Below are 26,295 nucleotides of genomic sequence, written 5' to 3'. Positions count from 1 at the left end.
GTTTGGCTATATTGGCGCCGTCCTATGTATCCGTGACATCAACCTGAGCGGGGCTCGTCTGAATCTTGTTTATCCGCATCACGTCAACAGCTTGCCATTGACAATTTTTCCAAAACGGCGAGCGAGCTTAAGGATTATCACTTAATTACCTCGACTTTCGATCAAGTTATGGGTGCCCTCTGGTGTCATTTGTTTTCATCTCTTTGATCCGAATTGGAGTGTATTTGTACGTGCATCTTGTGTTTCCCCGCTAGCTTTCGCATTCTGTATAAAAAATCGAAGCTTATATGATATCTAAGTATGAAATGATTGCCGTGCGTTCGAATAGATACTGAAGCGAAGACCTGCACCTTAGCCAGGGTCAAAAAGTGAAGTTTCATTGGCACAAATCGTCCACTTATGATATCGATGCACAAAGCAGTCGCGTGTACAAGAGAACAATAGCGTAGAGTATATTTTTGGAAATTAATTAAGAATTTTAAGCTACTAGCGGTAGCAGACAGCACATTGGTGATCTGGCCGCCATGGAGAGGCAATACGATCGTATTGCGAGCTTGAGACCGAGATGGACGTCCAGAAGTCTTGACGCTATCTAAATTCGAATATCGATCGAGATCGAACAACGACAAAAGAAAACTGTTTGTCTTCGGGCTCAGGAGGAATCAGTCAATCAGTTAATAGGTAACAGCATGTGAAAACGATTTTATTCCAAACGATCGATGAACATTCTGGCGAAATCTCCCGATGTCGTTACAATTAATAGTATTATAGTTGAAACGTTCATTTTAGCTGGAATTTGGCCCTGGAAGGCCACAGCAGTCAACCATGTGTAGCCACACGTTTAGCCGCTAGACGTATACGGTGCCTTCGACATTTCTAGTCGATTACCGTATTGACCGGCGTGCTAGACATAATGCTAGACTGTAATGGGTCACCTTAGTTTTTCTTTGTACTCTCTGTGTGTAGGATACTCTGTCCAGTAGAGTCCGGTAGAGCGCCAACATTGGATCCAGGCTAAAAAAAATATACCTCAAAGTTAAATTCAACTTTCCTACATATTTGCCTGTTTTGCTCGACGAATTGTTCGCCCGCCATCGACCTGTGTCCAATTTAGTTGGGGGCCGTCTGGCTTTGTCGCAGATGATCGACCTTTACTATATTTTCAACAATTTACTGGCCTTGTGGTTCCTGGTATAACTTGAAGCGTTCATCAACTGTGGTCGTATCAGTGAGTCTGTTCCGAAATGGTTCCGGATTCTCGGTCTGGTCATTGTTTTGCAATTCTGTACGTTCAGGTGTTTCATGTTTTACACATATAACGCAACGGGAAAGAAGAAGATAGTGGTGACGTGTTAGTTCTAGTCGGGTAAGACTTGAAGAGCCAAAATCAAACTCGGATCGAGCATTGAAACTGAGTGATCAAATTCATCGTTCTTTTTTTCGTCGAAAAGAATAGCATCGAATCACAATTTTAGCCGGTAAATCGATCGCGCGAAGTAACACCTGGACAGACACCCTCTTTTGGTTATAAATCTTATCGTATAGCGGTAGTGTCTGTGAGCAGTCGCAAGCAGCCTTTGGCCAGCAACGTCTTCCTGTGTAAACGGCGAGAAACGTTTACAATTAAATAGATTAACTTTAACTAAGGTGACAGGCTGCATAGATGGCGTTACCTACTTTACTTACGAAGCTGCCCAAACAAGACATACGAGTTCTCGGTCTACCTGCCGATCATACCTGCGAATGGATGCGGCGATTGCTAGAAGTGTCAGCGGGAACAAGTCGCTTTGAGCACCACGAGCAAAGCCCGAGATGTAAATGCACAAGAAATAAGTTTAGCTAACTTCCCTTTATATATATATATATATATATATATATTATCTAGCTATAACACCGTTGGTTGATTATAGACTTTCGTCACTCGATTCAGCTGGTCGACTAAACGTGATGACTCCAAGACTTATGACGCAAAGCGACCGTGATCCAGATAGAGAAAGGCAAATTTTCACGCAAAACATTTACCCTTAGTTTAAATGCAATCGGGGATAGTTGAATTTGTTTGGTTTTTCGGCTTTTATACTTGCCCTAAATTTGCCCTGGTTTAGGCCTTGGTTGTAGTTGATTAGAAGATAACGAGAAGAACCGATCGGTATAAAAACGTATTATCTAACTGGGAACTACAGAACGCACTTTAGAGATAGACAGCTACACGTTAATTCACAATACCGTCGGCAGCGACTATACGCGCTTACGTAACTGTCGTGAAAACCGGTTGTTTTTTAGCTACCTTTGTTAATCAGAATGATAACGACAGAAAAGTCATGCTGCTTTTTACCTTAGCTACAGAGATGAATTACGCAACCTATAGTACAGTTCTGTTAGCTTTGGTAATTCGTCAAAAATTTATTATTATCCTATATCTTATATCGAAATCCCATAAGTACTGTAATATATGACTTTCCTTATTCAAACATAGGGTAACACATATGTGCAGCTGATAAGCCCTAAAACTCATGTTTGGTCGGTGTTTCCCAAGATATAAATTCAAATTCTAGCAATATCGGCGTAAACATTCCATCCATGCTAAGCTTAGACCCAGGCAATTTACCATCAATAATATAGCCAAAGTCAGCGAAGCACGTCGAACGATTAATAGTTCGCCTGTCTAGACGGAACACTGCTCTTCTCTCTCACGCATCGAAAGTCCTTTATGGCCTATTGTTTGAATTTCTCATTGAATTTGCTTTCTCGCTTCTCATTCAACTCCGAAATATGTCGAAGGTCCGCTTCATGTAGCAAGAACGTGTCCTTTCGAGAGTAACACACCTGGTTTCCTTTGTCAAATAGCGTCTACGTTGCCTAAAGCGACCGTCGCTGGTGATAGGCCTTGTGCTGCAATTCGATGATTAATTTAACGACAAGGTAAATGGTTTGTTTCAATACCTTACGGTCAGACGCACAACAATAAAGTAACGATTTACTGTTGTTACGACTCGACTGTTACAAAGAGCTCAAGTTCCACTGATATGAAGTTCTTTCCTAACTTCGTCGTTGGCCTGCTTTCGACCTGTTAATCTTCCAACAATGGCGAACGCGATGTAATCGCAGTTGAGGGTTGAACGCCATAATGGCGTTAATAGAGATACCGCAGTTATTTTTGCGAATTAATACAAAGGGAAAAGCTCTAGGCCGTAATTACTTCGAAGTATTGATCGGCGCTGATTACATTCGTATTAAAATCACAACGGTAACAGCGGCGATGCTTCATCAATCAGATAGAAAGTATACGTATGCAGGTAATATATCTATAATGTGTGTGTAAATATGGTCCGAGATACAATACGATAGTCTGATATTGGGTGGGTATTCGGACATCCTGCATTGCGCCTGGGCTTCATTATTCACGGCATCTAAATAGGATTTATAGGTAGAACAAAGCATGTTGGGTCAGTACGACATTACGAATAGAACCGACATAATTACAGTGAGGGTGTATTATCGAGATAATTTTGGTATAGTATTTTCCTGATATTATTTATATCACATTGTTTTGCATAACCGGTTTCACAAAAGCGGAGGACTAGAGTGAGGAATAGCTATGTGCTGTGACGCAGGCGGTACCACAATCGGGGATCTGTTTCTGTCCATATCGTTCGCATCTCAATCAGTTTACTATGCATGTCATACGTACGGTATGACGTACAATTGTGTGCCATTGTGTTATTCATCTTTGTTACCTTTATATGGACTCAATAAAAAAAAATTCTGGTATCAGTGAGCCGGAGTATTGTGCTTGATACCAAGCAAGCACACACACTTGATATTCTTTTACCAACAGCATATCTTTGATGCCTTCATCTATCGTATATATATTTTTCTTTAATTTGTAGATGTTCGAGACATCTAACGAAGTATAAGAAATCGGCCAAACCAAATAAGTAAGTAAATCTGTGTAGTGTGAAGTTCCAAACAAAACTGGCATAAATGTCGCCCTAATTATAAATTTGCCACCGTTTTTGAGTTTATAAAACGCAAGCCTGCTGCTATTGGCCTACTAGTGAAATACTCAGCTACGTTGAGGCACTAAAGCACTATGGTACTCCCACACATCATCGAGGTGGGCCGATAATAATCTATATATTTTTATTCGAGCTTCGACAAAGCTCGGTCAAGTATTTTATATCAGCAGGACGACGTATTAACACGCATAAATAAATGTACGTCGACGAAATCAGAAACGATAACAGAAGACGAAAACTATGTTAGTAGAATGACGATAATAACATCGGATCTTTTTTAATTATTATAGAGAAGGTTTTGCCTCGAATCTATTGCATGTATAAATTTGTATACATATATAATAGAAACAAATATAATTTATCGCTTGTATTTACGAATTGAACGATTTAAATTAAAGTTCTGCCACTCAATTCAAAATATAGGATATATATATAAAGTCATTCAGTATATATGTAAAACTGTAGCGCTGCTAAAAAGTAGGGCTTGTCCGATAAGTCACGATCCAGATTATCCAGAACAAAAATCATCGCTTTATAATATATAGATACGTGTATATAGTAGACGACCGACCGTTTAGCAGCCCATTAAATAGTAGGTTAAAGACTCGAGCGGTCAGACCTTCGAAGATCACAGGTTCATTATAGTTGTCGAAATAGAAGAAGAGTCTAATCGGCCTCTTGCCAGGGTCTCTGAAGTTCCTCGAGGTGACAGAGGAAATGGTGCTACAATCGGCGAGACTTCTAACATACAAAAGACACACTTTTAGTATTACTTTACGGTAAAGGTGTCTTTTTAGGTTAGTGTGTTGTGCCAATATTGTCTAAGTAACGTCTACAGTTCGATCCGTCAAAAGATGGCAGCCAAATAATAAAACAATGCTGTTGTTGAATAAATTTTGGTTTTTTTCTAAAAATGCTATCTGTCAATATAAGTTTTTCCACTAACTATACATCTGCCATGCTATCATATAGACAGTGATTTTTCGATTTCATGATTTTGATCAAAGCTGGGTTTTGTCATTGTGCAGTATTAGGTTTATCTGTGTAAACTAGCTAACATCAGATAAATCTGAAAGATACAACATAAAATCTAGTTACTTGACGGATTTTTATTTTCCCTTCATCGCGATTACATGCGTTGCTGTCTTGCAGTAGCTCACCATAAGCCTAGAAGAAAAAGCGTCGCCTATTACTTATTTACATAACTATCCATCTGTGCACCATTCAGACGATAAGTTTCTCCTGTGCTTTTGTCTTAGTAAGGTACACCATTATTTATTACGAGCTATCGATTGTTTACAAATCCATATTTTGCCCGTTGACAGTGACGTTGGCAGCAGCCGGTGTCAAAGTTTCAATATTCACCCAGAGTACTTACTGCAATAAACTACTAAAAAGACATTTGCAAACACACGTGTAAGCTAGAAAAAGCCTATTTGATGAGCAAATGCCCTAAATTGGATGAAGACAAATGCGACGTCTGCACACAATCACCTGCGCTACCAATTTTAAACAATAGGGAGATAAAAGTACACAAGAACTACATATATTTAATTTTATTTGCGCTTTCCATTCTAGTTCCTTGGCCTCTTGGTCGTTGCCGCGTAACCTGCTCGTGGGGTTCGGGCTGCAACACGCTTATTCCCCCCTCCCCCCGCCTTCCACCTAAATGATTTGAAGCTCGGACGTATTGATTTAGCTCGACAATCGCGTTTCTCTTACTATCACCACCAATTTCAATGATTGCCGGCACTCATCATATTGCAATGTCACCGAGGCGCTATTTTTTTGTTTAACAAATGGCATCAGCAATAGCGAGCGTCACAGCGACCGTACGTAATGTTTCACGGGACTCTCCTTACCGTCGTCTTTTGAAGATCACTCTATCGAACCATTTTCGCCAATTCGGCTCGCTCGCTCACTTTTTTACGAAAATTCTTTTCTATACACACAAAAGCACGCATCCAAATATATCGATATATATAAGACACACATAGCTTTATAAGACGCTTACCAAACGCGTTCCTAACGCAGAAATATCAAACACGTATGCTTGCTTAAACAGCTTATTGAACGCACTCCGCGTGCTTTAATCTTGGCACGTATTACCACACATACTGTGCTATAATATATTAATTACTAATGTATTCATCTAAAATTTTGATAGCAATAATAATTATTTTTTTCTTATTAATATTAAGATGCTACCTGCAAGACGGGGTCTGAGGCCATCCCACGTTCACGTGGGAATATTCCGTGCCAACGCAAAGCGATCTCGACGAGGGCTGTAGTAGACGGCCATCGAAACAGGCAATAAAAGGTAGACATGCTTCTTTGTGGCCATACGCATACGTGTCAAAAGCACACGCCCGACTAAGTAACGTATTTAACATAATGTATTGGCAAAACAGCTCATACATTTACATTTGCTGTCTATGTGATTTCAACGCAATGCTTATTTCTCTCGGATCGAATATGCTGATAGTTACGGTCGCAGTGAACGGCGCCACATAAAAGGTAGCTGAATCCATAGTACTATAATAGGGAAGTACGAGTTTTAAGTGTAGTGTATACACATGTGCTTACAGGCGTACAGTACCGCCACATTAAACATAGGACGTACGTTCTATGTTTAATGTGGCGGTAGCTTCAGGCTATTGCAAGCCCGGGCGTCTTCAATGTTTAGCCGAAAATTATTGTTCAAATGTTCTTGTTCAAAGACGACTCTTGTAAACGATCGTGAAGTTTTTTAATCCCCCAGAAGACATATTTAATGTCCACATAGCGGCATCCCTTAACTAGGGCTAGAACTTAACAAGGATAACATTTTGTAAATGACAGTATCCAATACCTCGATTTTAGGAGGTAACAAAATTACCGTAGATTCCCTTATTTATTTACACGTATTTTTGTGAGTACACCCAAGTCACGTTTAATAGTTCCAAATCACTACATCGTACGAGAACGGCTATGTGCCGCTGCGAGAGAAGAGACAATTGTTGTCTTAGACGAAATAGTCAAGAAATTAAACAGATTTTATGCTATCTATGCTGCTCACTAATATAAAATTCACAAAATGAAAATCGGTCGATGGATCCAGAAGGAACAAAAGGCCAATGACATAGCATTTACTGTAGGATTAGCAAGGTAAGCGCGACCGCGATAACCTCTATATTTTTTATGTTATTATCCTCTTCAGCATTCCACTGTTGTATCATAATTATAGCTTAGCATTTAATTATCATATTGTCTACGCCGGCAGGAAAATATTCCCGTTAATGTCTTCGACGTACTAGTGAGCTGTTTTCCAAACTATACGAATGTCAAATCGTTCGATCTTAGCAGCTGTTCTACCATACCGGTGGATAGAGTAATACTTAGTTTCTTTTGGCGAACTCAACATCGTGGCTAGTAAGCTTATTACCGAGCAAACACCTTTGCAATAGGCCCGTGGCCGCCATCAGCCACAAAAATCCTATGCGTAAACAACGCCAGTCTGCTGGGAACTGGTTACATCCCCAGTTCGATTTCGACAAGAATACCGCGTCTACTACCGTCACACGAAGTTAAACCCGCCGTTTCTATCTGATTTCGGTGCGGTAGATAAATCCTCCCTGTGTTCAAATGAATGCTACTAACCAGTGTGATATTTATCAGGGGATAAGCTTTTTTTTTCTCTGACAAGCAAAAAATATCACATAGGTAGTAAAGCTGTTGAATGGGCGATCCGTGCGCGCATCAAACGCCATCGAATCCGGTGGACGCCGTAGTGGTTTCCCAGAGACGTTTGCCTTACCCTGTGAAGAACTGGCAACGCGTTATTGACTGGGAAGTTGCAGGGTATCCCTGACACAGACAAGACGAAAAGGTATAGGATACAAGATGGGAGCATGATTGTAAAGAACATCAACTAATGTTGAATTTGCTTCAAACTGTCTTACATAGACATAAAAATGCTTTAAAAAGGCAATAGCTGAATTGAAAGAATTATTTCGAATGGAGGAAGAATAGTAAATGTATTATCGATATATTACTACAATCACGAACTAGGGTAGGAGTCCCTGGGATGCCACCCCTGGGAGAACATCGTATCAACTTTTTTGGGTTGTGTTTGTGATTTCGATCAGAATATGTTTAGCAATTCGAAATGTCCTCTCTTGTTAACAGGATATATTAAACTCAATAGGAAAATTAGTCAACCTCGCCGGGATCCAAAAATCTAGGAACAAATTGACTAAAACAAGATCTGAACCAGTACTATAGCTGCTGAAAACAAGCAGCTTAAATCTGATAGTACGACCACACATTTACGTCTGGAATAGCTAGCCTATGTTATGCTGGGCCATTAAGCATCCGATGGTATTAAACTCCCGTTCCTCTTAACTAGCGTAGTATGTGTGTAGGGGACACGGAGGTTACGGACTATATTCTTGTGAACTTTTTCCATATTCCAAACGACAGATGCCTGGAAATAGTATCTTGATTGACTGCTACTTATATAACGCATACACCTCTGTAGTCAATATTTATAAAGCCAAAACCCTGTTTTGAAAATGACGCGTTATATAATGTCACTTAATTTGCAGCTAGAAATATTTATTGCAAACATGGCAATCATGGCAAAAGTAATGTGGGCATAGATTTCTAAGAAAATGCTTCAAGGGGAAGTGTTTTTAGCCAGATTAATGGTACATTTATGTTTTGCGTTCGAGTAGAGGTAATCTACTTGTTGACTGCCCCGAATGGAAAGTTCTCCTTGGAACAGTGTTTATTGCTCTTGCTTTATAGCCAGTTTTATATATATAGTACTGACTAGGTGGTTAGGATTGCCGTTCATTCTTTCTGTTTTTTTTTCTGGCGTCAAGTTTCTTTTTTTTTTCCTGACATTAATAATGAGCTTCCTAAAAAAATTGCATATACATACTCTTGATAAATGAAGCGTTTAAGATCCAAATAGGGATGCTTACCTGGAAATAAACAAAAAAAAGAAGACAACGATTAATTAGTGCATTGTGCCTTCTAATCAAGATGAGGATAACAAGAGATAAGTTATAATGTAATTTTAACTAGGCTTATTAGAACACAGGTTCGTATTAGTAGTTTTGGCAGTTTATAGCTGTCGAGATATCTCTGGGCCAATAATTTTAGTACGAACTCTATTAAATGCAGATACATATACGAAGAGTGTTCGTTACGTAGTTATACTGCCCTTACTGTCAAACGGAGTCCAATGCTCGCTAGATAATGATCGCAATTTATCACAGACCGGTTCATCCCGGTTAGTTTGTTATTAGAAAGCAATTAACCAGCTTATAATGGTGTTGTTGGACTTGTTGGAGCATTTACGTCGACATTTTATAGCATCTCGTCAACATATCAGCCGTAGTCAATATCATCGGTATGGCCTTTTTATGTGATGACAATGTGGTGAAAAAGCCAAACGTACTCTATGCCAATTACTAACTCCAATCTCGATCAATTCACCCTTTAGTTTTAACCCTGGTCAGCGTACTTATTTTTCGAATGATAAAAATTGTGGCAGTATAGGGCCTTGACGAACGTAAATTCGTATCACAGAATGTGACATATTTAGGACGGGCCGGGGGGGGGGGGGGGGGAGTGTTCCATTTCAGCGTCGACGGAAGATTATTACGTCTAATGCCATATTCAATAAATTACATTTTCATCGTTTCGGCATCGTGACAGCGAGGTGATCACATAGATGGAAAACGTCGAAGTAGTATTAGCAACTGTGGCTCCATTAGCAGCGGGAGCATTTATCAGTTACTCTCAACGACAGCTACGACGGCGGTTGAATAGGAACGATAGCAAACGATGACTAATAATAACGTTCTATACAACAGCATGAGCAGCGGTTAAGAAGTCTAGGCGACGAAGTCTACACAGGTTGATAGATCTCATATGCGTGGGCCGGCGACGTATTGCCACGCCGTAGGCCAAGTGAAGTGTTCCAGCTGACAACCAACCCAAAGGACGACCCTCGTAGATAACAACAGCTCTAGTCACATTGACGTACGGACAGGTAATTATCGTTTAACATTAACGCTAGCAGCTGTAACAACGATACCAAACTTCAGTCTAGAACACGTCAGCCACAACAACAGCAGAGGATAAAAAGCCACATTTACCTCACGCCACCGCTGTGAACCATAGTACGAACCGCGTCCTTTCGTCGATGAAGAATGCTGCACTAGAAAAAGATTATAAACTCATCGGTCGGCGTCGTGCAGACGACAACGGCGATGGCAACGGTGGCCGAGCGTATCCAACCGCCTCGTAATGGGACCGGACCTGGCAAACGATTGATTGTAAGGCCAACGGCGAAGGGTTGAGTGTGTGCGTAATGTTTTAGACCGTACGCTATTAACCCTTTGAAAGATCCGCACCAGTTACAAGCGCCCACTCGTCAAGCTGCTTTTATTACCGCCGTACCGAAGTTATTGCGCTAATGGGGCTCAAACGAGACGCTGATCATCTTTTTTCGCATCAGGCGTTCATCTCTGCTGAAAGTTGTTGTTTTTGTTAGTCCCGTTATTTGTGCTGCTATTGGTGATGCTTGCAGCGACGGTGGCAACGTTGATCGTAAGCGGGAAGTTTGTTAGTCCAACTTCCATTCGCTAAAATGAAACAAATGGCTCGTTAAGAAAATATACATTGAGGCAGCGAGTGACAAAATGCGTAGCACATGTTGAACTACTACATGTGTACGGTAGGTTGTACCAGTATCGAACAATGAAATCAAGTTCTTTCTACACGGAGCGTAATAGACGCATGTGTAGAACCAGTTGGATCACAGGGCGATACAATCCGATGGAACGGCAGTGGCTCCCGAGGAATCTTGAATTGAAAGTCTTTTACGGATGTTATATGCGTGTGCGATTACAGGCATACATGTTCATATGGGCGATGCTCCTCGTGGGAAATCATCCGGATGATTTGGGCCAGTTACGTACACACTATATTATGAGTAGAAGTGGTCCACTACCCGTGATATTCACCATATTATTACGTCTATGATAATCGTTATCCTTATTGTCTAGCGTTGTTATTTTAGCATATTTATTTATAATTGGCTTGCGACTGCGGCGGCAACGTCGTCGTCATCGTCGCCGTGGAAGACAGCGGCCCTAGAGAAAGGCGTCGATTTCAAATATCGCTACCGGCCATCGCGGCTAGAAATCGCACCTGTATTACTACAATATCAACAACGGCTACAGCGAGACCAAGCGCCCATGTCGGTTACATGCAAACTAACCTTCGACGTTACTATAAAAGTGAGTCTTAGCCTCTTGATAACCCTACGTCTGTCCGTTGGAGCGGCTATATGGCGACGAGCGGCCGTTGTGTGGCGTCCTATTGACAGATAACTGTCTACGATAACGAGTGCTGCTGCGGTTGCCGATATTGACAATGATGGTATCTGACCTTTCGATTTTCGGACTTCCTCCGTATCACGACGTAACATCGACGGCGCTCACCTTCCCTGGCGTCATAATGATATGGAGCAGTGACTCAGACCCTTTACTTGAGCCACGGCTTGCTCCTAAAGTCAGACATATACCATTAACCTTTAATAACAGTTATAACGTGAAGAAACATTGTCAATAGTTGCAAACTGGCTGACTTGATATAAATCACAGCGAATGCTTTTATAATAACATATATATATATATACATTTTACTATGTAACACCTTCGACGGTGAGAACTAATAGCGACAGAAGGTCCAACGAGCAACCCACAATCGGTATCATCACGAGCGAGCTGAACCAAATTGTCGAATAGTGATTCAGATAGTTCTCTCTATTCTCGTAAATTGAATTTGATTGTACTAGATACTAACGTTCGTAGTGAGTACAGCGCCACACTGCGCTGTCTCAGGGCCATTATAAGTGCCGACAGCCGTTGATGATTATATTTACTTATTTAAAGCAAGAATCAGCGGAAGTAACGAAATATTGTTTAACGAAAAAAAAAAACGAAACAACAAAACTGCGCTCGAGAGAATCGTGCCACACGTTTCTAATTGTTGCACACGCACGTGTTCGTACGACTGTGAACATTACAATAACGTGTCACTCATAGATGGAGTAATTTATCTACCTATGAAAATCTCGCTTTGTACACGAAACATACTATTACTTTTCCTCCATTTATAGACCTACCTGTCTATCATAACAGTATCTATGATAGTAGATAACAAATACCTAAAAAGGTCCCAGTTCGCCATCATGTTTTACTGTTCGCGTGGCAATCAAGGCATCATTAACAGGAGCCATTGTGCCACCTCAGTCATTACATATTTGCCTCAATCGTTAAAAGGCCAAGTATTGAACCTATCCTCCAGCATATGAGTACCGCGAGTGACCTCATGGTGCTCATATGCTGGCGCACAAACCATCAGCATAAATATATTATTAATAGATTGAATCAATCAAGTTCTATTTTGGTTTTTTATTGATACTTCTTCTTTCAAGAGTCGAAACGCGTTCTACTTTAGCGGTTGCTGAGTTGCTTTGAGGCGAATGTAGGCTGCATGTGCCCGTGAAACACTAGTGAGTAACGCATTTATCTTTGTGGTCTTGGTTCGAACCCGCACATAGGCACGCTTCGTTTCGGCTGGGAGCGAGCCAGCCAGCCGTCGGATGGAACGGTATGCCTAACGGTGATATCGTACGTAAAACCCGAAATCCAGGAGGGGGAGGAGGAAGGGGATACATATTCCACTCGATCGTGGTACTATAATTACTGGACATTCAATCATTTACTGAATATTGTCTAAGTTGCGAATGTTTAGCAGGTGCTTTCCACGTTGCGTAGTACAAACGCTGTCTTCCAGAATATCTGGACATACGGATGTATCTCTTGCCAAAGCATCTCATCAACTGCTAACGGTCTGTCAGTCTATGTGCGACGAAATGGCATCACCCATCAGTCGCCACTGTCAACGTTTTCGTCAGTGTTACTCTAGCCTCGCCATATTCTAGTCTCGGTGTTTTTCTGTGATAGATTTTCATATTTAGGTACAAAGATAACTGCGCTATAACTGACAGGCGTGGGCTAACATCTGTAGCGCCGGAGTAGTGCAATGTTCTCTCGAATAATAGACAAGAACAACAGTTATTGAGCGATTTAAAAGTGTAACAATTGCTAATCTGTGCGTTCAACCTGGCTGAAAGTAAATTACATGCTGATCTGCTTTTGTTCCAAAAGACATGATGCATTGATTAAGGACATCGCACCCGATGCCGCTTTCGAAGTCACATCTTAGCTAGATGTTCCTGTAGCAGGGCCAACTAAAATGGTCCTGTTACGGCTATCAACAGAACCTGGCGAAATTTCCGCCTTAGGGCCCATTACCAAGCTTATAGTGAAAAATAACACTCTGCTAATTGCCCTACCTAGCTACCTAGACCTTTTTCTTTTAGAATAAAACCCGGGCCACGGTGACGAGCCAGCTAATCTTCGAAGAATAGATGTGGCCCGTAGACGTCTATTAGGGATCCGACTCGAAAGGGCGCTAGGCAACCGCAGTGATCTAGTAAACACAGTAATCGTGAGGAACGCCAAAGACAGATAGAGTGTTCGCTATAATTGAGAAAACTTCTCTAAACCAGCAAAGTGTACCGACGACATTTTTGTGTGATGGTTTGCTGCCATTTCTGAAACAAACAGTATGTTTGTGTTCATAGTAAACTTTTAGGTCGAACCGTCTGGAGAGTTCTAGATGATCAATTCTACCGTATAGTCAAACAAAGCAGTATCGCGTCGTAGTCGAAAATACACAGTAACGTGTCTTGACGAATACCAACCTACGACCAACCAAACTTCCTATACATGCCGCTAATAACCTTTCTGAGATGCGCATCCTAACGATCGGTCCCTTTTCCTCATTGTTCTTACTTGTTTCAGTAATACTCATATAGGCAAAGATGCGTCTTAATACGACTATTCGACTCTATGGAACTGCCAGTCAGACATATTGATTCTATATATATTAATTGCTTTGCTGGTGTTTGGTCAGATTATATAAATCAGACGACGAATTGAGCCTAGTCAATGGCGCTAATAACAAAAATTCGTACGAATTCAAAATACATTAGCTCGTAAGGTAGATCGTTGCTATGGTCTAAACGATATCTGGTCTGTCGTCAGCTGATCGTTAAACTTGGCTCAAATAGAGTGTCGAATTGTACGTGTGCCTAAAAACATTCAGAACAGAACTATTATTCCGTCGGAACAAATCCAGTCTTCACGGACGTGGACGTTGAGCTAACGATCCTTTTTCTAGTCGTTATCTTATCTCCGCTAAAATAAGCAGATTTCCGAAGATAATGCCGAAACTTTCTATCGCCTTCAGGGCAGCCATAGTGAAAGCGAACGCATAAAAGTAATGACCTGCTTCTATATAAGTTGAATCTATAGTAGCTTTTTGGCGGCGTTTAAAATAACCGTGTATATGAAAATGTGGACACTTTTAAATGACTTTACAGTCTGCTAGCTGAAAGAACGAAGACGTAGTCGATGCCTATGGGTATTGCACGGTGTTACCCATACCTCAACTCGAATGAATCTGGCCCAGGTCAAAGCTAATACAGAGCGTTTATTTCGAGTCTAAACGAGGCTTAGATCGTACCGTTTTCATTCTGTCGTTCTACGTTCAGAACGAGCGGCGTCCGTGCGATCATGGATGCGTCACAGTAGCATCGCAGAAATCAACTGAACTTACTTACGGCATCAATCAGCGTTTATTGGTTTTGATTTAAAAAATGAAGAATCTATCGTTGACTTTCTGCAGCAGATGCGTATAAGCCCAGTTTTTATCTGAACTGTAAATTCAAATAAATGGGAGAACCAAATCGGTGAATTTGCTTTATCGTTATAGTCGAACCTGACCACTAACGCGGTCGAGTCGTTGCGTCGCAATAGTTTTCAATGCAATTTTCCTTCAGGAAGACAGCCTTAGTCATAACAGCCGACCCAATTTCGCGCCCAAACGACGCTGGTAGCATCAGTATGTAATCGTACGAATAGAAGTATGATACGGTCCCGTCTGATATATAACATTATCTAGTCTAGGTAAAATGAAGCTGACATATCAAAGTATACTAGTTAGATAGTTTCTCTCCTTTTCAGTGGGTTGCGCAATCCGTTCGTCTATAGAATAGCATTTTAATTTAAAAAAAAAAAATTCTGCTGATAGTTACGCCGCTTCGTTGATCATAACGTTTTACTTCACTGTCATCACACAATATCACTAGCGTGTTGAAAATCCACTAAAAATCACTTTCATTTGAAAGCTAACTTGGATCTCCTTCGTGTTCTGCTTCGTTGTCATGAACATAAGCGCAGTCGATCGATATGTTTATTTATCAGCATTGTCTACGTCTATGTACCACTCATCTCATGACGAAAGCGGTATTAGTCGGGCTGGTAGGATCAGCATTTGTGCACAGTGACGGGCCGATTACCTTGCTACATTTACTTAGCTCAGTTTCAACGACTATATAATCTGGCTTTTATATCGGACGCACCCTCGAAACGACCATTAAGAATTTACGGATTGTCGTAAATTCGTAACGGTTATTACGAATTCAACCTGTTCTGGCTGTATTAATAGATGCGGATTATATATAATTTGACTGGTTAGAGACCAAAATACTATTCTAGAAGCTTAATAAAGCTTGATAGTTCATGAATGCAATAAAGAAAGGTAAACAAAGGTTAGGAGTAAATCTTGAGGGAGCAAGGAAGTTAATCACTTTTTCTATTATAGAGACTTAACAATGCAGTTGACTTTTCCTGAATGCTTCAGACGCATATAACAAGAAGCATTACCATATTGTAATAGTTATTGTTACATACATATGTAAGAACCGTAACCCGCACGCAAGTGGAATAAATTCCGATTATATGAGGATTTTTGCGCACTATTTATCTTGCAATATAAGCCTAAGCTATGCAGTTCAAAAAAACACGTAAAGAAAGATCAAAGAATGCATTTATTGCAAGGATTGATAACGTATAAGTAGGGTAGCTCTACAGTTATTAAACAGCTAACTTTAAAGTTCTTCTGCACTATTTTTTTTTACAGTGCATTAACTAATGTCGTCATAGAAAGAAAAACGTCGCTTCAAAAATTTTATCCGTCACATGCGCAGTTCTCAGAAACAGTGCCAATATTCTCAGATCCGGGGATCGTTGTCCAGAGCTACAACTCGCGTTAGAGTATTAGACAAAAATAACAAGTACACATAATTTAGGTTTCATCAACACGTGAGTATCTGTTTTAATAATGACAGAGATCCGTAATGGCTTGGTGAGTAACATACCTGCCTGCAAATGTTAGGAACACGTTGTAGTCTAGAGTTGGTGTCATGCTGGGAGCAAGTCGTCTGATGGAATGCCTAACCGGCAAACCCGGGCGTAAAACTCGAACCATAGAGAGTTCGTTGTCTAGACAAAAGCCATAAGTAGGCAAGACAGTCTGAGCTGAAAGACGTTGACAGGTCAAACAGCTTCAACGTTATTTGCTGTTCCATCACTCAACAATCGCCAATTAACGTTATTGAAAAATTTCGTCGTGATTGTTTTCCTTTTACCGATGCGACACTTCCCAATTCGTTAGCCGACATTTCCTAATTCATCTATCAATGATTATCTGTATATGTCGCCACAAAACGACGATGTTAGTTTTCTAAGTGACAATACTATCCCGGGGTCTAACAATCCCATCGAATTGAAGGCTACCCAAATCAACGCCGTTCAGATCTCGGGTCGCAGATCAGACAGGTTATCTCGTGTTGTGGTTAACTTAACCAAACTGTATTCAAAATATACATATGAGCTTCTTCATTGCGTACTATCACCTGTCTCTACTTGTTATGATAATTCTCTCCATCGCTTTTATTCTATTTCCTTTGTAACTTGTTTTTTCTAACAATAACAACCAGCTAATGTTTCGCTTTCTTTCCGCGAAGCACATTGAACTGTTGTATTGGTCAGATTTTTTTCAGCTTCAACGCAAAATAGACGCAGCTCTTAAAAGCCTTCGAGGTTAGACCCTTGCCATAAACATCGTCGAGGGACCGGTGCTTTGTTGCCTTTTGTGCGTTGCTTAACCGTTATGTAGTCACTTTCGGTATTACCGTTGCCTCTGCTAGCGTCTAAGCCCTTTTCATTTCTATACATCACTTTTTAACGTAATGATCGACCAAAGGATATTCCTCCAAAAGCCTCTTGCCACTTCCACCCCACCCCAAATCTCACGTCACTAAACAACTCGTACGGCAGATGATATGATATCTACCCCGTCAATCTGCACGAAGCACGACGATTACATAATAGTCGTTAGTAATGTCAGTGATGTATGTTCGAAGCAGGTGTACCGCTCACATCAAAGCTGCAATCGGCCAATAGGATAACAACTTTAATGACGACAGCAGCAGCGGTAAAAGTGATGCAGAAAAAGAGTTTTTGTGCAGATCCGTTGTCGCAGGCGGATAAAGTGGTAACAGCAGCAATAACAGCATCGGGGAATGTTGACAGGGTCAGCTTTTGACAGCCAGCACTCTTATGGTGGCCAAGGTTACTTCATTCGGCAGGCTTTTTCCAGGTTGGGGTAACTGTACAAAGATGAACTGCGAAAAGACATTCAGTAGCAGTAAAGCAGACGACGGTCGTATCGAAAAAGGACCTTTCTGTGTTAAGCTTCGGCTTGCAGTCGAACTTGGGAATTGTCGTGCTTGGTTTCATGGTGAGCATGAATCGATTTCTATAGCCTAGTTTGAACATCGAAGGTATCTTCAAACAGGTCGATGCCCACACATTGGACCATGTATGCATCGTTAGATTCCACACGATTAGTCGGTGCTGATACCGAGTGAAAAAATCGCCATTGTTCGTATAGACGTATAAACGAGAAACAATTCACTTGACACTTTGAATACAATTTCACAACATCGCTAATACATCGAAAATGCCATTGCCAATACTTACACTCGAACAGTCCCAATAGACGATTCATCTCTTTGTTATTGGTGACTTTGGCGCGCATTTCAAATAGTTTAATTGTTTTTCAGTACGAACACTTAGAGCAGACGCTTGCACTTGTCGTACGTAGAAAGTTCCCTTCACGCATAGAACATTTGTTTTCAAATTGCGCCTACCTTGCTAACGGCGGGACGTTTAACGTACTCATGAGTAAAATCTTATTGCTTTATAGACTGCGGGTTGTTTGTTAATTCGGTTTTACGATCGATAACTCTTCATTGAATATTGAGCAAGAAACGTAGAATGCGTGAATACATGACAAAATGACATTGCACAATACGACTGTACTACGAATAGGGCTAGACGAAGAAGACTGATCGTTGAACGCATCATGTACCGCAAAAGTTTACAAATTAACACTATTTGTCTTTAAAAAGTAAACGGCTACCATAGAATGCTATAAATAGCTTTAATAATAATTCAATTTTGTTTACTTTTTGATAAGAGAATTAGCTAGGGCCATAGGGTTTAGTCGTATCCCTAGGCATCTCTGAAAAGCATTTTATTTGTTTTTGTTCTTTATTTATTTAGTACTATCCAGTGAATCATCGTTTCACTAGACCTACTCTCTTTACGAGGACGGTAGCAAATCTACTTTATTCAAACAAGCTCACTTGTCTCAATTAAGTATGTATATTTGAAAATCGCTAGTAACCCTCCGTAAGTAGGCATAACATGCTTTGATTTTATTCGCTCATTATTTCACTTAGACGGTTACCGTACAGAAGAAATTACCATTGCCTCGTTTAGTAGATAATTGAAACGCAATTTTTGTTCTGGACTTTCAGAAGGGTCACTTGCGAGTAACTTGTATAAGTTTGCCTGTTTTTCTGGTGCCATCTAACAGCATCGTCTCAACCCGTCTGTTATATAGTAAACGTTCGCAAAGGTGATACCGAAAACGATCGCGAACCGTTGCAATGCTAAATGTATTACTGTACATCTTAAAACAAAATGACGTTTCTTTGGCAAAACGGCATCCACACATAGGGGTAGTATGTCAATTTGGGCATAGTTAAAGAATCATATAGCTCTAAATATTTGGGCTTGTCTTGAACACCATAAAGATCAAGTCACTAGCACACGAGGCAGCCTTAGCTATGTTCACAATATAATCCATAAATTTCATCAACCAATCAAACGCAACTTCAGACAGCATGTCCTTTAAGACGATGTCAGTATTTAAGTCATATGCATTACTATCCGGATCAGTCTTCAGGTCGGCATTGACATCTGCAGACGACTTACTGCACACGAAGAAAAAATATTTATTCTGACTATTTTCGCTGTTTCCAGTGCTCGTACCTATTTTAAAGCAGTACCTAGTTACTCCTACCTAGTTTTCTCAAGAAAAATACATAAATGGTGATAAATTCTGATAAATGCACGTCAAAGATCGAAATATATTACGTACAAAGCCATTTCGCCACTACGTTTCACACTGCACACGACGGTCCAGTCATGACATATTTTTAGGGGTGTAATTTTTTTATTACTAAGTTATCTGAGCAAGCTAACAACAAGGTAAACTGTTTCAATCCAAAAAATACACGCACATAAGCTACGTCATTTCCCTTACTTACTAAACGCTAGAATAGTCCTTGAAGTTTCCCAAAATAGCCGGTCGCTTTGTCATTCAAGACGTTGCATACACAACATAATTCTGTTGTTCACCGAGCCCCAGGCAACATTTTCAGTTGGCAACACCAATCAGCACCTAGCATTTGCGGGGTTTCTGGGTAATATATCGTGGCCAGTGGTGCCTCTACTACTGAATCGCTGTACCGCTTATCTGCTCCCAGATATACATGTAGATATGATCCCTTATCTGAATTCCTAGACAATAATTATCTACAGACGACTGGACAGCCGCTCAGCCACCAGGCGAGGCCAACGAGCTACCCGTGTCCTTATGGGAGTTATGAACCTGTCTGCCATACGTAGGCCTAGCTGCCTTGGCCACCGATGAACGGCTTTACTGTACAGATAAATAAATTTATATGAGGAAGATGTAAATCACATCTAACAGACAAAGTTAATGAAATTGAATTCTGCTTAGATGGTGAAATCGATTTACCTTTATTTGGTTTAAAATATATAAGTCACGATTATATACTGCATGAAATTGTAACCGACTGATAACAGACAATCGTAGAAAAAAACGAGTAACGAGGTGATACGCCACAAAGTGGATCTACTAAATCAATTAGAAATGCTTCTAAACACAAAATACGAAATTTAAGCAAACTTCGCGCTCCCTGACACTCGATATTGGTAGGCGAACACATACGTCCAATTGCGTACCTGAGACGTTCATTAAGTCCATACAGAACTGGCTATCTGTGATCGTTTTTCGAGAGTTTGGTTACAGTGGTAACTAACGTACGATAAAGCTTCGAACTGATGACTACGCGACGAACCTAGCGCGTCGCCTGTGGCATGTACAAGCGACGGGTCGATCTTATTTGTTTCTCTTCTTTCCAACTATTACTCGATCGAGGCTAACCTCTGCTTTGACAAGAGCCCCGGAATCCGTTCAGGTCTGACGCACAAGTAAAATTAACAAATGGACGCTCGGTTGTTCAGTGCAGAAGCACCCAACACGTACACAGTCACAGATGTGGACCAGCGTCATTGATGCTATTTTTCACTAAAAATACCAACTTCCTCTGGGCATGAAAGGTCCTAGCGGCAGTGATTGTTATTCATAGCGTCGAATCAGACTGCAGGCCGAATTCCGCAAAAGCCCTGAGTCGGCTCGTAGAAGTATTCCTTGTGTGTTATAATTCGAATAGAACAACCCTTTCGCTGGCAATAGGCTACCACGTTAGATTTTGTTACTTGTACTAGCGGTGAAGCTGTTTGCTGACTTTGTCGTTACCACGGCCATTTCTACTTCCAAATTCAGTTTACATCTTAACGTTAATGGAATCATTCGCATCGCCATCGGCTTACATCGACATCTGACTCATTATCTTACACCATATCGTCATCCCTCATAAATTTCACTTGCAAAGCAGGGTCTTGTTAGCGACTACAGGAATTGTTCGACACAGTTCCACAGCTCTACTGCGACCAAACGGATGTAAAAATCACCTGGAATTGTGGCTTTCACAATTCAATTGAGTTAGTCATTGACGCGTAACGTCGCGCAAGCAATAGAGTTTGTGACTGCTAAATGATCTGGATTACTTTGTATGTCGGTAATTCGAGGAGATTCCTAGTCACTCCTGTTCTATATGTATCTATTCGTCACCGCCTAGGCGTCACCTAGCGCCTAATGCTAGGTAAAGTAAACGAATAAGGTATGTTCTAGGATTGTTGTTTCGGTTCAACACTCCGAGACACGGCGTTCGTTTGCCCATAACAAAGCTATAGGGGAGCACGTAGAACGTCCGACAGCCGCATAATTAGACTATGGAAAGAAATCATCACGTGTTTGACACTCGTAAAGATGTGGACTCGTAATGCGACAGCATAACAGTTCCAGTTTCGAAGAAAACTTTCGCCAGCATGTTACAGGAAACAAGATTCTCTCAATATGACGAAGTTTTAGCATGATTTCGACGATGACGACGACTTGTGGGTTCGGACATGTGCCGAACGAAGGGTAGCCATCTTTTAGTATTAGCGCATTTGTATATATCTTTTATTTCATTCTTGGTTAAACGATATGAAGAAAAAAAAAACTAATTCCACAACGTTTCGTGCTGCATAACATATCCAACCTGCTTGAGACAACGAAGGGCGCACTGACATCACCAAGCAGTCTTATACTGATAATACACACTCATCTCAGACAAGGCTGTTCTGTTTAAACGGTAAGGAATAAGTTATAAAATTTCGGTGAAACGATGCCGTCGATTAAATTTGTGTAGTCGTCGGAACGAAACTCAGCTACAGCGAAATTAATCACTTAGACAATGCGATATCTTATTAGATGGCTTGTCACAAAAAAAAGACGAGCGGCGTAACAGACTCCAAGAATTTCTTTCGTACGAATTTGTTTTTATCATTATTCTATAGAGTAAGCACTAAGCAGCAATCACAGGACATCTACCTGCCTTGAAGCGTAATTCTGAATTACCTTTACCAATCCATCGTATAAAACGTCCTGTAACCTGATAAACAATCTTCCTTCAATGCATTGTAACAGCTGCTAGGCTTCAACATAGTTCTTTCACATATTCGTACATATCATCTTGCTGGAAAGCCGCTTAACACATGGGAGACGATTCTACGCTGAACCTAGTAAAGTGTTCCAGTTGCTACATCACGTAAAATTATCAAGACTACTTCGTATTTTAGATAGACCTTACTTCGTTTTGTTATCGCAGTTAAGTCGGTATAGTAGGACGAGTCGCTCATAGCGTCTTGCACAAATCATATAAACATGGATTTTTCCCGGTCTTTTTGTAAATTCTCTCGCGTTAGTTCGCTGTGAGAAACTCGTTGCCTTTACCATGTTTATCCATATTTTTTTGCTCTCTCATCTCTTTCATTTTTCCTATATACTATATAAAATGGCAATGGCGTTAAAGCTATTTGCCAAAAAATGTAATGCTGCCCATGGCAATTCCATCTGCGTTCACCTTTGTCAAAATTGACATCGCCATTAGAATGCTATTCTTTACGCGACAGCGTTTAGATAGATACAGAACGCAAAGACCCTGTAGGGACCTCTGTAGCTTCGATCTATCCATCATTGTTCCGATGGCAGCGCATACAAAATAGCACAGAACGCAGTTGTTCTTCTGTGGATCATTGTCAACATTTCCCGAAATATCTCCTATAGGCGATTCTTTAGACGAAGTTTCTTGTATTTGATCCTGGCCCCAAGAAAGGCTGGTTCCTTTAAAGACACGCCTTTAGATGCTAGGATATCTGCATACTAGTAGAGAGAAAACAAATCATTAATCGTCAATGGTAACACGGGATTAATAACCAATGGACGTTACTGTTACTGCAACAAGATTAGAGTGGAGGACGACATGAACTAACTTTTATAGCTCGTCTAGACTAGAGCGTTCGCATTAATTGTGTCGAACGAGGTCTTTCTCTCGGTGAACGTCCGTATAATGTTGTCGATGCTTCCTGTCCGATATTTCGCTTTGTTTGCCTTCGCCTATTCGACTCATCACCTCTATTTCCCCGCTGTAATTGTGACAAATCAGAGTGAGTTATACTGATTCATTTGTACGACGTTCTCCATTAGCTCTGTTTGAATCATCCGGTATGATTCCTTTCGTTCGTAGATGTTTTGTGACTGCGCGAACTGTTCGGTGATGATTCAGGTGACGCCAAAACGGCCGCTTTCGGCAACGCGCCAGCCGCTAGAATGGTACGTAGCGGCCAAACTGCACTACTTTCCATCTGGCAACATGAATGAGGAAAGCAGCGAACACGAGCGCTCGACAGAGAAATGGCTGCTGCCGCGGACTGCAAACGATGGGTCGATGGCCTTAACTGGCAGACACCCACTGCACCGCCCAATAAACGCACAGCATCTGAGAACAGGACACGCGGCAGGTGAAACGAACTAGCCGTCACGTGTCCATGTTGCATCACCAGCAACAGCAGCATCGACATCAACTAAAGAGCCAAAAGGCGACAAAACGACAACGAGGGCAACCTATGGTAACTTCTATTGCTGCTGCTGCTGTTGTTGGAGAACTAACAAGAATAAACATAGTTCGATCCTAATTGTGTACGTGGATGCTTGCCATAGCAGACGGAACGGCTGATGACCCATAATAGGACTATTGTGATGATCACCTTTTAGGACCAGCATCAGAGCTAAGAACACATTTGATCTGGTTAGGGCGAATCGAAAGCGCTTAATAATCATCGTAAGGGCAGGCGAGTAAACGGACCGACCGCTAAGCGGCCAGACTGTGCCGTGGTGCCTGTCATCGTAAACATTCATGCCAATATAACAGATTGGGGATCGCGTTACGTGGTCGTAATATGACAGAAAAGAAGAGGCACGACTGATAACTGTCGCTGTATCCGTAAAACGAGCCACGGGCTTTGCTTGGCGTGGCCATATTGTAAGCAACCACTTTTAGCTTAGTCAGTCTCCTACTACAGATGACATAGATCGATAATGATGATTTCGGCAGTATTATATTCGAAGGCATGCGTGATTTGGTTCGTGCGTTATATTGTATAAGTCACCGCAGCTCAATCTGAATTTATTTCGGTATTATGACAGTGCCAAGAAACGAATTAGAGCATGTCTAAGAAGCTACACACATTGGCCACTGTATGATAAGGGTGTCCACTAAAAAAAAAGAGAAAAGCAACAACTAATAATGGCTCTAGTAGTCCGACATCATTCTGTCGTTAAGCGTCAGACAGTATATCTATCGCCCATAGCAAATTGCCTTATGCGAAATGATCAACAGCCCAAGTTCATAGAAACCTATAAGCCTTAAAGTGCCATCATATTTGCGATAACAAACAAAACTATTTTACCGCATCACTTCAGTAACCTGAAAAGAAACAAATGGGTATCATACAATGCCTATACTCAGAAAAATCGATGTGGTACCTTCATGAACGATCATTTAATCTATATTTCATAATTGCAAACGAATACTGCTAAGAAACAGCAACAACGACGACTAAGTTATCGTGGTGGCGAGGTTATCTTTTGGCTCTTTTTTTTTTTCTCGTTTGCTTACTTATCAAATATAAATCTCATTTATCTTGCTTGTTTTCTGTTACTGCTATCGAGCCGTTGGCCTGCTTATAAAAATGTTAGATTTCACTCGCGATTCCATTCCAATGCACAAGCAGTCGTCGTTAACTTCAGTGGCGCGCCGATTCCCCGTTATCTTTATTTACTTTCATCTTTGTCTACTTCCGATTTTTTTGCAATGGAATATTCCCTAGCGGCCAGTTTTTTCAACCCGAAATCGCAGTGTCCCTAACTATACGGCAATCGCATGAGACCCCGCAGAAGCTGTGGCACGCAAAAAAAATCATTGAAAATTATCACGCGACTTCGGCCGACAGTCTCCCTAAAAATAAATCGCACTTCCTCCCTTGAGCAAAAACTGCAATTACTATTTTGCGAACTTAGGGACTCTTTACAGGAAAAAAAATGTTGCAAATAGCGTGATAGGTTGCTAGCTATCGACGTAACCATCGGCAGCCGGCGTTCAGAGAAGACATGTCTAGATTTTTGGAAAAAAAACTGATAATCTTTTGATTTCACGTATCAATTCACGCTGTTTGCAGAAAGGTTCACCGCAACCAAGCACCAACAGAAGTACTCTATTTTTTAATGGCCCTCATTCAGTTTTATTTACTTAACATAAACAATTGTATGACGTTTTCATTAAAAATTTATTTTCTCAAAGGCAATTACCGTACCCCTACGACTAATGTCACTGTCTTCGCCCAGATTAATAGAAGAAATATAATTGATTTGCCCTTCTACAAGCGTGTGCAAGAGAAATCACTCATCAGTCTCCAACTGATTAACATACCCCCGAGCGTCTACGAAAATGACAATTGTCAATAAGGCATTCCCGCAATTTTTGAAACCTATACCATTAATTGATTAGGAATAGCAACCCATTACGCCTTTTGGTAATCAGGGACCGAAAGGCCATGTCGATGCGGCGTTGCCTTCTTTTTGAAGGCTTACAAAAAGCGAAGACATGACACCATTATTATTATTGGTACCATTTCGGCGAAGGCGCTCTTAGCAATGGGCGCTTTTGAAGAAATATTTAGGCCATATTTTGTAGTGAAGTACTTGAGTAGACTGCTGATCGTTTTATGTTTAGATGGACCGATTAGCGTTGCTCCACACGCGCGGTAATCTGCAGCCGCTGCCGTCGTCGGCCATTTACCGTTGCAATACCATCTTTAAACTGCTATAAATTAATTTTTACCCGTTAATAGTTATTTTTATACGCGGCTCGCGTAACAGCTTACAAGACCTTCGCAGTGATGAAATCTGTGCCTACGATACAGTTTTGCTGTCTTTTTCTCTTTTAGTGCTTAGGCCCGTTTCCGAACCTTGTTACATCGTAATTGCTCTTGAAATACCAACGATAATAGTAGCTTTTTTGAAAAGTACTAAAGTAGGTATACAGTTGCTAAGGCGTTTAGAAACAAAATACCCAAAGTGTACACAGGGCAGCTGAAACTGCGCGAAAAGACGGCAACTACTGCTACAGTTTAGTGTT

General features: G+C 40.9%; 2 protein-coding genes and 1 long non-coding RNA gene across 12 annotated transcripts in view; 1 reads left to right on the top strand and 2 right to left on the bottom strand.

Moving 5' to 3' along the window:
* LOC111249229 (tyrosine-protein phosphatase non-receptor type 4-like) overlaps positions 1 to 26,295 on the bottom strand; it is a 61,001-nt gene that overhangs the window by 15,666 nt on the left and 19,040 nt on the right. The window lies entirely within an intron of this gene.
* LOC147755978 (uncharacterized) lies at positions 1,635 to 20,388 on the bottom strand. Of its 6 annotated transcripts, none has more exons than XM_086988441.1 (3): positions 18,038 to 20,388; positions 16,372 to 16,531; positions 1,635 to 2,892 (listed from the first exon to the last, which is right to left on the bottom strand). In XM_086988441.1, the coding sequence occupies exons 1-3, from the start codon at positions 18,093 to 18,095 to the stop codon at positions 2,760 to 2,762; spliced, it is 351 nt and encodes a 116-aa protein (XP_086844567.1). In that variant the 5' UTR covers positions 18,096 to 20,388; the 3' UTR covers positions 1,635 to 2,759. The 6 variants fall into 6 exon arrangements, 5 of the variants coding, with proteins under 5 accessions (XP_086844567.1, XP_086844569.1, XP_086844566.1 ...); XM_086988443.1 differs by lacking the exon at positions 1,635 to 2,892 and adding an exon at positions 5,109 to 7,865; XM_086988440.1 differs by lacking the exon at positions 1,635 to 2,892 and adding an exon at positions 5,109 to 7,826.
* LOC147755977 (uncharacterized) overlaps positions 16,525 to 26,295 on the top strand; it is a 41,188-nt gene continuing 31,417 nt past the window's right edge. The window contains exons 1-2 of one of the 3 annotated variants that reach the window (XR_015327356.1): positions 16,525 to 16,831; positions 17,422 to 17,795. This is a non-coding gene — a long non-coding RNA (uncharacterized LOC147755977). Of the gene's footprint in view, positions 16,832 to 17,385; positions 17,796 to 26,295 lie in introns of those variants that run through there. The other 2 variants (XR_015327355.1, XR_015327357.1) reach the window with 2 other exon arrangements.

This window comes from Varroa destructor, unplaced genomic scaffold (genome assembly GCF_002443255.2).
Source record: "Varroa destructor unplaced genomic scaffold, Vdes_3.0 BEIS01000004.1, whole genome shotgun sequence".
NCBI lineage: Eukaryota > Metazoa > Arthropoda > Arachnida > Mesostigmata > Varroidae > Varroa > Varroa destructor.
The sequence above is the reverse complement of the archived record's forward strand: the minus strand, read 5'-3'. Positions and strand labels throughout refer to the sequence as shown.

What these genes read in the sequence shown, in the direction of transcription:
- LOC147755978 (XM_086988440.1), bottom strand. Translation starts at nt 18,095, where the DNA reads ATGCGCGCCAAAGTCACCAATAACAAAGAGATGAATCGTCTATTGGGA. An exon ending in TCTATTGGGACTGTTCGAGT is followed by an intron (nt 16,532 to 18,037) that starts GTAAGTATTGGC and finishes AACGTCTTTCAG; the next exon opens with CTCAGACTGTCTTGCCTACT. An exon ending in TTCCTAACATTTGCAGGCAG is followed by an intron (nt 7,827 to 16,371) that starts GTATGTTACTCA and finishes ACGCGTTGCCAG; the next exon opens with TTCTTCACAGGGTAAGGCAA.